This window comes from Drosophila willistoni (genome assembly GCF_018902025.1).
Source record: "Drosophila willistoni isolate 14030-0811.24 chromosome XR unlocalized genomic scaffold, UCI_dwil_1.1 Seg144, whole genome shotgun sequence".
In the NCBI taxonomy this organism is placed as follows: domain Eukaryota; kingdom Metazoa; phylum Arthropoda; class Insecta; order Diptera; family Drosophilidae; genus Drosophila; species Drosophila willistoni.
In genome coordinates this window covers 8514178-8528817 of record NW_025814057.1, presented here as the reverse complement: position 1 = coordinate 8528817, position 14640 = coordinate 8514178, and the positions used below count along the sequence as shown (strand labels likewise).

General features: G+C 35.5%; 2 protein-coding genes across 4 annotated transcripts; one reads left to right on the top strand and one right to left on the bottom strand.

The window, feature by feature from the left end:
* Nucleotides 1-2625: 2625 nt before the first annotated feature.
* Nucleotides 2626-12620, bottom strand: LOC6638785 (pantothenate kinase 3). Of its 3 annotated transcripts, XM_015179061.3 has the most exons (8): nucleotides 12505-12620; nucleotides 11987-12275; nucleotides 6029-6207; nucleotides 4694-4986; nucleotides 4488-4613; nucleotides 4051-4227; nucleotides 3848-3983; nucleotides 2626-3787 (listed from the first exon to the last, which is right to left on the bottom strand). In XM_015179061.3, exons 2-8 carry the CDS (start codon nucleotides 12039-12041, stop codon nucleotides 3488-3490), a joined length of 1266 nt encoding a protein of 421 aa, XP_015034547.1. In that variant the 5' UTR covers nucleotides 12042-12275; nucleotides 12505-12620; the 3' UTR covers nucleotides 2626-3487. The 3 variants fall into 3 exon arrangements, with proteins under 3 accessions (XP_015034547.1, XP_023033979.1, XP_002061864.2); XM_023178211.2 differs by lacking the exons at nucleotides 11987-12275; nucleotides 12505-12620 and adding an exon at nucleotides 9838-10636; XM_002061828.4 differs by lacking the exons at nucleotides 11987-12275; nucleotides 12505-12620 and adding an exon at nucleotides 7477-7543.
* Nucleotides 12621-13054: 434 nt separating this feature from the next.
* LOC6638786 (charged multivesicular body protein 7) lies at nucleotides 13055-14638 on the top strand. The gene is made up of 2 exons (XM_002061829.3): nucleotides 13055-13604; nucleotides 13673-14638. Exons 1-2 carry the CDS (start codon nucleotides 13140-13142, stop codon nucleotides 14564-14566), a joined length of 1359 nt encoding a protein of 452 aa, XP_002061865.1. The 5' UTR covers nucleotides 13055-13139; the 3' UTR covers nucleotides 14567-14638.
* The last annotated feature ends 2 nt before the right edge of the window (nucleotides 14639-14640 follow it).

Here is a 14640-nt window from a genome sequence, read left to right as displayed (position 1 = left end):
TCCAGAGCAAATTTCGTCGTTATAACTTCAAATTTCGTTGCCCGCCAAATTCAAAAAATCCAACTGGCAGTTGAATTCAAAAATTCAAATGCCCAAAAGTCCGTTACGCATTTAAAAATAATTTTAAACCAGCCACCTACTAAGTAATTCTGTTGGCCTGGTATTTCATATTTTGTCCAGAGCAAATTTCGTCGTTATAACTTGGAATTTCGCAGCCCGCTAAATTCAAAAAATCCAACTGGCAGTTGAATTCAAAAATTCAAATGCCCAAAAGTCCGTTACGCATTGAAAAATAATTTTAAACCAGCCACCTACTAAGTAATTCTGTTGGCCTGGTATTTCATATTTTCTCCAGAGCAAATTTCGTCGTTATAACTTCGAATTTCGCAGCCCGCTAAATTCAAAAAATCCAACTGGCAGTTGAATTCAAAAGTTCAAATGCCCAAAAGTCCGTTACGCATTTAAAAATAATTTTAAACCAGCCACTTACTAAGTAATTCTGTTGGCCTGGTATTTCATATTTTGTCCAGAGCAAATTTCGTCGTTATAACTTGGAATTTCGCAGCCCGCTAAATTCAAAAAATCCAACTGGCAGTTGAATTCAAAAATTCAAAGGGATTATGCCAACATGTACGACCAAACCCAAAGATACATTAAAGTGTAAACAAAACTTGTACAAACCACCAAATCGTCCTAATAAATTGAATCTGTGAAAAAAATACCGAGTGGAGAGTTACTTTTTATGGGGCATGATAGAAATCCTTGTCAATGTGCATCTATTGACATCGCCATATCTTCAAATGTCCTTTGAAATGTTGAGAAAAAAACTCATCAGGAGATCATCAAGGACATCTTAGGAAACCATGTCCTATTGTCCAAAAAATCCAACTGGCAGTTGAATTCAAAAATTCAAATGCCCAAAAGTCCGTTACGCATTTAAAAATAATTTTAAACCAGCCACCTACTAAGTAATTCTGTTGGCCTGGTATTTCATATTTTGTCCAGAGCAAATTTCGTCGTTATAACTTGGAATTTCGCAGCCCGCTAAATTCAAAAAATCCAACTGGCAGTTGAATTCAAAAATTCAAATGCCCAAAAGTCCGTTACGCATTGAAAAATAATTTTAAACCAGCCACCTACTAAGTAATTCTGTTGGCCTGGTATTTCATATTTTCTCCAGAGCAAATTTCGTCGTTATAACTTCGAATTTCGCAGCCCGCTAAATTCAAAAAATCCAACTGGCAGTTGAATTCAAAAGTTCAAATGCCCAAAAGTCCGTTACGCATTTAAAAATAATTTTAAACCAGCCACCTACTAAGTAATTCTGTTGGCCTGGTATTTCATATTTTGTCCAGAGCAAATTTCGTCGTTATAACTTGGAATTTCGCAGCCCGCTAAATTCAAAAAATCCAACTGGCAGTTGAATTCAAAAATTCAAATGCCCAAAAGTCCGTTACGCATTTAAAAATAATTTTAAACCAGCCACCTACTAAGTAATTCTGTTGGCCTGGTATTTCATATTTTCTCCAGAGCAAATTTCGTCGTTATAACTTCGAATTTCGCAGCCCGCTAAATTCAAAAAATCCAACTGGCAGTTGAATTCAAAAATTCAAATGCCCAAAAGTCCGTTACGCATTTAAAAATAATTTTAAACCAGCCACCTACTAAGTAATTCTGTTGGCCTGGTATTTCATATTTTCTCCAGAGCAAATTTCGTCGTTATAACTTCAAATTTCGTTGCCCGCTAAATTCAAAAAATCCAACTGGCAGTTAAATTCAAAAATTCAAATGCCCAAAAGTCCGTTACGCATTGAAAAATAATTTTAAACCAGCCGCCTACTAAGTAATTCTGTTGGCCTGGTATTTCACCAAAAGCGTGATGCTTGATGTTTCTTATCTGCCCCAAATAAGAATGCAACACTTTTTTAAACAAAACATTTTATTCACCCTAAAAGTATGCTACATCAATTTCAAGCTTACAAGTCCTAAAACCAAAAAAGTGCTAAATGTCCTTCGAATTGTTGAGAAAAAGGACCTTTTCAGAAAACTGTATGTTCTGCATCCTTAGATGACTCCAACTTTTTTTGATTCGAATCGATAGATATCATCAGAGACATCCTAGGAAACCATGGCCACTCGTCCTGCGGAAGGATTTGTGGATTCTACAGCCAAAAAAACCAAATAAAAGGATAATTTTCTCAAGACCATATCTCCGCAGGACATTGATCGATTTCGTCAGAACATACCTTTTCTGGCCCTCGAGGATCAGGACTACAGATCTACATTCAAGGATTTTCGAAAAGGAAAAAAGGAAAAAATTTTCAAGGAAAAAATATTACTCGAATTTTTGTAAGGGGGTTATAGTCAGAAAAATGTAAAAAAATCGCGAAAAAAAAACTATAAATGTCCTTATAACTCAGCCATTCCAAGGACGATGAGGATGTCCTTTGGTCAGATGGTAGTCCTTAAAGACCAGCTTCGACAGATCCTGTAATGTCCTTCGGGTACCTGAGATAAAAGGATTTTTCTGTTTAAACAAAATTGGTAAATATCTCGAAAGTCCTTTGAAGGACAATGTTTCTGATGCCTATCTATAGAGATCTTTAAGGACACACTGTTATAAACTCTTTTTATAAACAATATATTTTCATTTTATTCACCTGCCGACAAATTGGAACCTTACATATTAAATGACCACAAACTTATCGCCTAATCACACAAAAAAAAAAAAGGAATAGATAAAGAAACACAAACAGGAAACTTTAAAAGGATCCACTTAAAAATCATGTACACTGACATAACTCTAAGGTAAAAACTTAGTCTTGTATGCCTGAATGACTATGTATGTATATGGTAGGTATATGTATGTATATATAAAAGGTATTGTTATTTATATATGTATGTATAGTAAAAGTCAAATTATATGGGTTATGTGTCTAGAATATAACTATATACACATACATATACATATATGTACATATATATAGATACACGCGGTTATACATGTGTATGCGGAAAATGTACTTGAATTGTATTTTTATAATTTGCCATTTGATGATGATTTCAAGTATTTGTAATACTTCTTCTGTTTAGCTTAGATTAAAAGAGTAATTGTTTATTTAGAAACAGAATGATTTCAATTTTTGAGAATGAAAATTCTAGCTTAGATTGAGCCGAAAAAAATTCGTTGCTTGATCAGCAGGCACTTTAACCACGCTATTTTTGTTTGTTTTTGTTTTACGAAATTTGTTGCATTTACAATTTTTGTGCGCGTTCTTCTTTTTTTCCTTTTGTTGTTGCAGTTGTTGTTCTTTTGATGGACTATAGCCGAAAATAAGTATTAAGTTAATTAGCGAGATAATTGATTAAAGGGAGGGAGGGGAGAGGGAATCGATCTATTGTTATTGCCATATCCATTATCTAACTGTACATGTGAACTACAAACGTTTGGAGACGGAATGGCACATATTTCGTCTGCCACTGGCGACTATCTAGTTGTAGGACAGTTTGTATTCTCTGAAGGATTATCCGACGATGGCCGGATATTATCGGAATTTGTTGGCACTTCAATTGTTTCTTCTCCCTCACAGCCATGGTGATCTAGATTATCATTAAGGGCAGCTGCCAATTCACCATTAAACTGCAGCAGACATCCGAGGGCACCAAAATAGCCCTCATGCTCAAGGAACAGACCCTTCATAGTGCCATTTGACCAGAATTCCATTGCATAGGCAAGCAACTTCATTGAGATTGGATTCACACGCAGAAAATTGCCCACAAAAACAACCTAAGAACACAGAAAAACAACATAAGAATAAAAAATCATTTTAACAATTATATGACTTACCCTATCAATCTTCTCATTCAAGGCACACATACGAGCTATGGAGCCAATGTTATTGGTTATAGTCACTAACGTGGCATTGGCCAAATCTTCGCGGGATACCGACACACGTTTGTCGTTGATGTGCATTTGGCCAAAACTGGAAATTCAATTTGGATGGGTTTTAATATTCAATTTGTTATAGCTAAAAATATTTGTTCTCTTACCTAGAGGCTACTAAATCGCCGGGCAAACCAAAACGATTATAGTCACCGCCATAAATATCCTTGACGAGTTTATCCACCTTTCGATTGTCACCTTTGGTAGCCAATTGAATGGCTTCTTCAAATGTTGTGCAGCCTGTTAGCAAGCAACATAGTCCCAGGAATGTTCCTCCACCCAAACTATGCACAACAAACGAAAGAAAAAAGGGGAAAAACAAATGATTACAAATCAAACTTCTTTGGAGAATTCCCATTCAGTATCAATTTTCTAGTAAACAATATCTAAGGTTGTGATTAAAGCTTTGTCCCAACACAAAAGTGACGTTATCTTTTAGTTTTAAGAACACTTTTCATGCATGTGGCCCAAGTTCAAAACACTTAAGCTTGATTGTGTTCCTAATAACCTCATAGAAAGTATTCAGTTATATTTTTATGTTCACCTTGTGCCCGAAATGCGTTTGTAATTATCTGGTCCATAGACAGCCAATATTGATACACCTGATCCCACATTTACCAGTATGAATGGAAATGGTTGAGAGAAATTAAAAGCACGCTTCTCGCTTTTCCTATAAAAACCAAAAAAAAAACAATAATAAATATGAGAATCAAAACACATCTAATTAAACAATTTTTGTTTACAACTTACACAATATCTCGGGCATTTTCATAGTAATAGCATTCGGTACGATTGTGTAGATCGGCAAATAGTATGCCCTTAATTAATGTATCCAATTCATCGAATTTAGCCAATTTCATATTGACTTGATCACGAAAATCTTTTTCAAATTTGAATGCACCACCGCCGGTGGCACAGACAGTGGTTACCAATTCGGCCATGCCCTTTTGCTTGGCCAGCGATAGAAAATTGCCCATATCTGTGGTCTGGAATCGTATGAAATGCAATGAGCCGCGTCGCTTTCGTATTTCCACATTGTCCATCTATATAGAGAGGAATAACAATACACAAAAAATTTGCATTTAAATAATATTTCTATTAATAAATTTTCTAATAGTTATTACATAACAGCACGTGGCACAATTAGGCCTGAGACAGACATTCTTGACCACGAAAATTGTGTGTGTTGTATAGGGAAATTAGTTACGCAAATACAAAAACTGAACGACGAACGTACAGCCCGACAGTCGGCAGTCAAAAGTCAATGAATGCGACGCCATGTAAACTTGTTGACGCTTCTATATATTATACACCAACTGACGGACAATCAAAGTTCAAAAAATGTGGCGAAAGTGTTGGAAAAAAGAGAGAAAAACAATTGTAAAAACCAAAGAGCTAAATCAAGTTTTGATTTTATGCCGCAGTTTTTATACCCTTTTCCTTTTTCTCTCCTCCTAGAGGGTGGAAGGTGGATGTGGATCCTTGTGAATCGTTCTTGCCCCTTAACTTTTGATATCCAAGATCAATTTCCTACTCTAATATTATCAACTAAAACTCATTGCTACAACGTCATTAGATTGATTTGCATATTTTGGCATTGAAAAGGGATGCAAATGCACAAAAAAAAAAAAAAAAACAGAAACATCTGGCCTATCCGAATGTCTGTGAGTGGAGAGTGTGGATCATTTTTGTTTTGTATACATTTTGAAGGTCGCTAAAGCAAACGAGCAACGTACAATATTATAAAGTCAGCAGACGACCCCCGAGATACGAGATCCCGGTTCGAAACCGATAAGATGACGATCATGATCATGATGATGATGATGATGATGATGACGATGAGAGACGAGCAAGCCGATCAGATGCGATGCTAATGCCCTGCCTGGCGTATGTACATACATCTTGACTTTTGGTTACAAAATCACTAACTAATACTAACTTGACTTGTTTGTTTCTTAAGTTCGTTGGTTGGTTTGTTTGGTTGTTGTTTTGTCGTTCATGTCGCTCACTCATGTCGTTGTTGGGCAATGTCTAAAACATCAACCTTGTGCCGTGTTGCCTCTTACTCTTCTCTTACACTCTTACCTGCAAGTGCGTATCTCGATGTCCGGTTTTGCCATATGCTGAATTTCTGGTCAAATAGCGTCTGATATTTCGTAGGATGCCCGCTTCGCGATCCTGTTCATCGGGCGTAATATCTTTTGGCTCAAAGTATACCAATTTTGTCAGAGTGCCACCAATGTCCATGCCAAACCATGGCATTGCTGTAATAAATATAAACATTTTCAATTAATATCAATGATATGAAGTTGACTTATTTGTTTGAAATTTCAATTCTTTTTTTTTTTTTTTTTTACTATTTATAGTAAATTTGAGCATCAACAATCTTATAGAGTATTGGGTATGTCTGATTAGGGACAAGCCCTTGCGGCATTTCCGGACATACATAGATGATGATGTATTTCATCCGTGGTAACTTAATCTAATCATAATTTATATATCATAATCAATATTATCCGGAAGTGTAAAACTAATACTGTCAATTTTCTAGAGGCAACAACAATAAATAAAATAGAACAAATTATTATGACAGCTTCTCTTGAGATAAGGTAACACACCTCTCGAATTTCATTCGATTGTGTAGCACTTTCTTCATTTGTCAAATCGAAAATACTTAAGGGAAAAACAATAACACTTGAATATTATTTCTCTTTGCTTTTGTAAACATTGAACACAAAATGATGAGTCAAAAATGAAAATCTATTTTGTTTTGTCCATCAAATGAACCTTATTACGAATTATCTGAAGATAATTGTAAAAATAAATCGTTATAGTATAATCTTAGCTCTTCAAATGGCTTTAGTGATGAGTAATATATATTTTCCTTTTAGTAGGTGATTTTTTTTGGTTTTAGAAACTCACACTTTACTTTTAAGTACATAAACCTTTAAAAGGGGCATTCCGGATCAATAGTGTGCTTAAAATCAACTTAAAACGGGGCTAAAAGGTCGCAGACAAAAACATTAAAATTTAATTACATTGGGAACTACTAGTTAACGGAATGTTTTAACTTATCCCAACAAATTGCGATTAGATCATTCAAAACAATTCTCACTTTGATCAGAGACCCTAAGCAACTTATATGAAACTGTAACTATGGCCAATTCAATGCCATTCTCTTCGGTTCAACAGGGCCAAGCGCAACAAGTTTGCATAGAAAACCACTCTGGGCCGGGGGGGTCAAGGGAAGAAGAAAAACGTTTAAAATGTGAATTTTCAAATAACATTTTTTTTAGCTAAACACAATCAAAAGAGTATTAATCTATATATGTATAAGAACTGTCCTCTCTGGTTTAGTGCACTATAAAAAAACACAAATCAAAACGAACTTTAAGCTGCAAAGTAGTTCAAGAGGCTTGTGTCTCGGTTTCTGGCTCATTGATGGTGTCAAGATCAAAATTGGTGGGCAAACAAACAGGTGTAGAGAGAGCGAGGGAGATGGAGAGAGAGACTATATATATCGATAAACGCACCACTTTGTATGATCAGATCAAAGATCGATGTAAAATGCAATGCTTCAGGCATATTTGATGTGACTTCCTTTTGTTTTTATTCTAGTTAGTTAGAAATCGTTGCACATGAGCTTCAATTGTAATTAGTAATCACTGTTAACACGTTTCTTATTTTTGTTTTCACCGATCTATAGACTGAGAGCTCACATACATATATATATATACTTTTTATATAGAAAGTTAATAAGTGTGTGTGTAAGTTTTTTTTATTATTATTGTATGTAGGTTGGTCTAGAGCGAGAGCAGCAACCAAAAACCGGAAACATTTTTACTCAATCGGCAGCAAAACAAACGCGTCAAGCGCAACACATTGATGGCCACCAACCAAGCAAACCAACTGACTGACTGCCGGGAATGATTATATATTAGCCGTAAATACACACAATTGAACTGAATATTGGCGAAATTGGGAAATCATATCGAATACTAAAACGAACCATGTGCGATGCGCCACCACCAACAATACTAAAAGGTGAGTACAAAAAAGAGTTGAATTATTGGTGTGGCAAAGAAGACAGACAGAGAGAAAGAGAGCGAGCGAGAGAGAGAGAGAGAGAGAGAGAGTGACAATGGGCTAACACACACACACACACACACACCTTTCTTATCGGGGGCACTTTAGCTAACGAATAGCTTATCGCAAGTTGAAAATGTCCAAAATGACCATAGAGATATTGCTAGTTACACCACACACCACACACACACACACACACATACACAGCCATATACCCATAACTATATCCACACCCAAATACTAGGTAAGAGGGAGAGAGATCTCCAATTGACGATTTTATCAACAAGTGCCCCATCATGTTGTGCTTGGAGTATATCATGTACTTGTATCTCCCACCCCCTCCCTCTCCGACCGACACCGACTAAACATATGTATGTTCCACATAATCACTGTCAATCCAATAGTCAAAAGTCGTCTGCCAATCAAAAATGAGTGGGAATTTCTTGGATGGTTGATATCTATCTAAATTCTGCAAATTTGCACTTTCCAACCAAGCAATATCAAATCAATAACAATCAAAGGTGATTCCTATTTCTTATCTTCTTGCAAGAAAATTATGACGAATTATTATTATCATCATCTATAAATTATAAGTAGCTAAGTAAACTAAAAAACACAAGGACCTTACTATCATATTAGTGATTCAAAAATAGCCAAAGTCCTCAACATTAGTTTGAAAAATTGTTAATGATTAAAACTCATCTTATTCAAAATTTAATATTTAACATCTTCTTGAAAAAACCAATTTAATTTCCCTCATATCTGATGAAAAGAAGTAGATATATAAATTACAAAATATTTGCCATTAATTATTTTACAAAGTAAAACAAAAACAAAAGGTTGAAAACCTAATCACATTTAAAAATAAATGTTTATTCTCATTATTAATTTAGCTGGTCTAAATACTTTGTAGGTAAATGACTGAATAAATATATGCATATAGTTAACCATTTTGAACTTTGTCTGAAAACAAAAAAAAAAGAAACCTAGAAGAACTCTGTTCCTTTTTTTTTTGTCTAATTTGTATTGTTAATTTGTCAAAGGTTAATAAAATAAGTAAAATAAGGGAGATTACAAAAGGAATTCTTTTTTGAAACAATTTATATATAACCCAAGACTTTTAGTATATAGAAATTTGCAAGTTTCTATATAGAAATAAATGTGCTACTTTAGAGTGGCATATCTAGGAAGAAGGAAATGAGGAAAATTTCGCCATGCCCGTCGATTTTCACCTACTTTGTAAGTCCTTTGTTTCAGAATGGCATATCCTTACATGATCAAAAACAGTGACTTGAAATCCAAGTGCACCCCTTGAATATATAATTACATTTACAAATATATGTATATGTATATAATTCAACGGTTTTTGCGATTTTTCTATATTAGTTTTGCTTATGAAAAATTGTGAAAACATTTACGTCAATCGAATTGAAGGGACCTTGTTAGATAACCCCTTAGATAACCAAAATTCTAATTGGGGGTGTGCTGATAGTAAAACCCTAATCGAAATTACTTATATATATATATATAGAGGGGGCAGTTAGTTGAGGGATACGACGATCTCTCTCTGTTTGTGTGGCAGAAAACTCCCCCACCATCCCTCTCCCAAAATTGCATTTCTTTTTTGGAAATTTCTTCCCTCAATGGAAAAGTTTATAAAAAAGAAACACAATGTTTATTTAAACCAGAGATAACCATGTCAGATAGACAGACAGTGAGGGAGGGAGAGGGAGAGGGAGAAGAGGGCATGAACAAGTGGCACACGCCGATTGAGTGTGTTCAGTGATTCAATTGATTGTTCAACTTACACATCAGTTCATCAATGTGAGGAGATGTAGGAGAATTTGTGGAGATGGTCTGATTCTGATTCTGTTTCTGACTGGGATTGGTATTGGGATTAGCAGCAGCAGCAGCAGGCGACATCATGCGATCCGCGACACTCTGATGATAATAACATTTCTCAACTGACTGTTCCGATTCGATGCTATTATTATTGTTATTATTATTCTTGTTGTTGTTGCTACTATCCGTTTTTGTTGTTGTTGATGATTTAAGCTTGCCTCCACCACCTCCGTTGTTGTTGTGGTTGTTGTTGTTATTATTGTTGCTAGTACCGAAGGCAGCACGCCATGAAGCCCGCCATGAGTTTCTTTTTGCTGAGATCACAGGTGATGATGATGATGATGATGATGTTGGGGGATTGGCTGTGGATGATGCCAGTGAGGCATTCGTTGATTTCTTATCGTTATGCAATTTAAATATTTTCAAATTGAATGAATATTTCGTGTCGCGAGTGGGAACTTTCATTTTGCCTCGTTTTTTAGTTGTTTGTTGTTGTTGTTGTTGTTGTTGTTATTGTTATTGTTGACTTGACTGACTAACTGACTGACTGACTGACTGAGTGAGTGAGTTACTTAAATGAATATCGCCGCTTAGCACTTATCACAGAGATTATTTTTTTAAAGCATTCGCAGCTTTTTTTTGTATTTCTTTACAACTTCATTGAAATTTCTCAAAAAAAATATATGCACATCTGCCGTAGGGAGGGCGTTGTAGCGGAAAGAAGGGAGAAAATCTCAAAGCTTACGCTTTTAACACTCTCAAATTCGATCCGATTTGAAACGATATGTTGACCGTTCGAAAACAAGCATGAAACGCGTTTGAATGAAATTTTATTTGTCACTTCGTCGTTGAAAACGATGCGACGCAAGCGGCGCGAAGTCGAAGTCGACGTCGACTTTTGTTGAAGCGCGCTGCGTCGTTGACGACGCTTCGTTCGCATATACATATGTATGGTCGTGTATATACACCTGTACCTGCACCTATATACGTAGGTACATATATGCATGCTCATTAAGACAGACAAACTGAACTTAAAACATTACGAAAAACTCAATTTTAAATGAAACCAAAGCAATGACCAGATATAAACCCTACTTTAAAGTGTCGAAAAAGCTTAACAAAATTTCGCTGTTTCTTCTCATTCCCTCTATTTCTTCTACAATCATACAGCCAGCACCTCATAAGGCCAATCACCTGTTCCCATCTTTCTCTCTCGCTCTATCATTCTCTCTGCCGATAATCAAACTATTGTATTGTAACCGCCAAAAAAAAAAGGCAAAAGAGAGAGAGAGAGAGGAGAGAGTGGGTGTAAACAAACTTTGATTAGCCAAAGATCTACTACTTAGATTGGATTTTATTGTTAGACTTTCCATTCACTTGTTGCAGTCACTCGTCACTCTTCTAATGCCTGGTTCAATAATGTTATTTAATCTATGTCTTAGTCTATGAAATCATCTCTCAGACGCGTGCTTTCAAAAAATGCATGATTTCGATAATATTTCTAGTACATACTCATATTTGAATCATGTCCAGACTTAACTATGGTATAAACTAAATGAAGTTTTCAGAATTTTCGAAAATACTCACACATTGTCTATATTTCCAAATATTGGAGTGATCTTACATTGACTTTTTCGGTCATCTTTCGTTTTCCAAAAGGTTTTGAATGAAGTAAATTCAGTCAAGTGCTTGTTAAGTCTGCATTGACGTTCTTTTGCTCAAAATATATGTACTCTTTGGACTCAATTCGTATTGAGTCTCGGTGGAATAATTACAAATTTGCTTTACTTTATATAGAGACGATCGCATAGTAATTTTTAATTCTTTATACGCACACGTTTCCTGGACGTCGACGACATCAATTACATTCGAATTTGAATTATTTTCAGTGTCATAATTAACGTCAGAAAGGTTTATACATTAAGAACTTAAAAAATTGATTAAAGATATATCAACAGACTAAGACTGATTGAGAGAAGAATCTCCCTTTATCTACAAAACCAGAGCTATCCTCATCTTTGTAAAGACTATACGCATTTTAGAGTCGATACGAACAACAACATATTTGGGTAAACATATTAAAATAAACTAAATACATGCAGTTAATGTAATTACCTTTAGCCAACTGCTTCTTCAGGGCTATATGATCATCTTCATCCAGCATTTGCATGTTGATATCTAAGATGTTCTAAGTGGGTGGGTGGTGTTGAGCCAAATGCCAGTTTTGTTTTGGATACACGGACTTCAAATTCACTCTCGAAATATCTCTCTTTCTCCTTCTCTCTCTCTGTCTCGCTCTGTCTCTTTCTGGTTAGGCTCTTGCCACAAAACAGAAGAGAACCGAAGCAAATCTCTGGCACCGGTCGGTCAATTTGTTATCGCCAAAGACAATGGGACCCGGGAACTGTAGCAAAAACAAATTGAAAGCGTGACTCAGCAGCTGGTCGTTTTATTGAATTGGGTGGTAATGATAATGATGACTGAGATGTTGATGTTGGCTGCAAAGGAGGTGGCGGTGATGGGAAGGTGCAGCAATAGCAGCGCATCGGGGAGCACGTTGAGAGCACAGGTTCCTCTTTTTTTGTATTTACAATGGGAAAGATGAATGTTGCATTAGAACATTTTCAAGATACCCAAATGATACGATTCCAAATCGAGCCAAGCGAGATAAATTATTAAATATCAATTGAAAAACACTCTGGCCAAAACTTGAAAAACTGTTTTTCCACATAAATTGTAAATCTAGTGGCCTTCTTTCACAGCTGTTTTTTCTTCTTAAATATTAAGCCCTTAGTACTGGTATCTAGAACTGGTTCTCGATGGGATTACATTTGGTACATTTTAAAAACAAACTTTTAACTTACAATATAAATCAATATAAAGTTATTTTACGACATCTACATATATGTATAATAAAATCGGGTTTGAATTGCTTTATCTAATATTGAGTTTAATGCAAAAGCAATTTAGATGTCGACATAAAATAGAGAAAAGTTGAAATTTTATTCACATTTATTTATGCGCAAAAGTCCAATTGCAATATCCAATTTAAATGCTTGTACTGAGCGTAATTCTATTTAGATTAAAATGTTTGGTTCCATAATGAAATGGAATCAGTAAAAAAATTTAGAACAAAATATATCGATATGTTTATCGAAATTAATTTGTGCTTGCACTTTCCAATACTACTACACACAGCTGAAGCAGCGAAATCAAAACAAACGCTTTTATTATTTACAAACCTTTCGAACAAAAACTCAATAAAAAAATGCTTAAAACACATACTCAACAAAATTCTAGAAGTTTTACTTTTCCGGATAAATGGCAAGACAACGCGGAAATGCAAATGCTATTTGCCATATTTCGTCCGCGACATCTCAGCACTGAAGATTACGACATAAAGATGAAATTTTGGAAGGATCTAATTACGCATTATTGCAAATTTCATAGAACATGCAGTTTTAGTTTACAAGAGCTGCAACTGCAATTCATGAGAGGTGAACAGGTGCCTGCTTGTCTTAATTCTGTAATTCAAGAGATGCACGAACAAAAACAATTGCGACTTCTCAGTGAATATGAATACGATTCGTCGATTTCCTGGAGTAGTTGGTTAATCTCAAGCCTGGTGCAGCGTCCCCTTTCTTGGGGTTGGCAGCGACTTAAGAATACCATTGTGCCTGAGACTTTGGACAGAAACTTATCTATGGAATGGGTACATTTAGAAGTTTTACAGGTAAAAGAAATTAAATGAAAATTTCTATAATAACAAATTTAACTTTGTACCTCATTATTCTTTTTTAGAATATTTGCAATGAAATAATTGATAAAGTATTGCATAAAAACCGTGGAAAGTTGCTACATTTTGACGGTTTCAAAGACCTTTGCAAGGATTCCGATATATCTACAGCCACTGATCGAGATTTAACTACCTGTATACGTCACTTAAATACTCAAAATCTGATTGGATTGGAATTCATAATGAAAGAGGCAACCCGTTGCATTCATTTAATAAAAATACCTGCAGATAATAAAGATAAACATAATCTCGTAATCACAGAGGCCGATCATGCCATGCACAATCTTCAGATGACCCAGTCCAATCTTCTCCGGCAGCTAGAAACTCTTGAAGGAGATATCAAATTCAATGATGATAAAGTGCGTCAATATCTCAAAGAGAACAAAAGGCAAATGGCCAAAACCTATTTACGTAAACGACATCTATTGGAAAAGAATCACGAGCGTCGAAGCCTTGCCTTGCACAATATTGAATCCTTACAATTGAGTGTGGATGAGGCCCAGAATAGTGGTGTCGTCCTGGATGCCTATAAAATCGGTTCGAAAACGTTGCAGAAAGTTCTCAACGATTCGGGACTTAAATACGATAATGTTGATGAAATATTGGCCGATGTACGTGACACTTTGGATCAGCATAAAGAAGTTCAAGACGTTATGTCCAACACCGCTGCTCTCCAAGATGAAGATCTGGATCTAGAAAAGGAGCTTACAGATCTTCTCGATGAATCGAAGGAGGAGAGAAGAAAAACTACTCCTCCTTCCGCCAAGGCGAACAACAACAACGATCGGGTAGAAGTTTTAATATCCGATGAAGATATGCTTGCCATGTTAGACGAATTAAGCGTTGAGGAGGGCAGCATTGGGGAGCAGGCAGTTCGTCTAAAAAAATTGCATACATGAGATTTAAATGGATGTTATGAAAGTATATGCATGTGTAAAACAATGAAATTACAAGTTATCAAAAAATTCAAATT

What these genes read in the sequence shown, in the direction of transcription:
- LOC6638785 (XM_023178211.2), bottom strand. Translation starts at nt 10,336, where the DNA reads ATGAAAGTTCCCACTCGCGACACGAAATATTCATTCAATTTGAAAATA. An exon ending in TCACATTGATGAACTGATGT is followed by an intron (nt 6,208 to 9,837) that starts GTAAGTTGAACA and finishes TATTTATTACAG; the next exon opens with CAATGCCATGGTTTGGCATG. An exon ending in AAACGCATTTCGGGCACAAG is followed by an intron (nt 4,228 to 4,487) that starts GTGAACATAAAA and finishes TGTTGTGCATAG; the next exon opens with TTTGGGTGGAGGAACATTCC.
- LOC6638786 (XM_002061829.3), top strand. Translation starts at nt 13,140, where the DNA reads ATGCTTAAAACACATACTCAACAAAATTCTAGAAGTTTTACTTTTCCG. An exon ending in TACATTTAGAAGTTTTACAG is followed by an intron (nt 13,605 to 13,672) that starts GTAAAAGAAATT and finishes ATTCTTTTTTAG; the next exon opens with AATATTTGCAATGAAATAAT.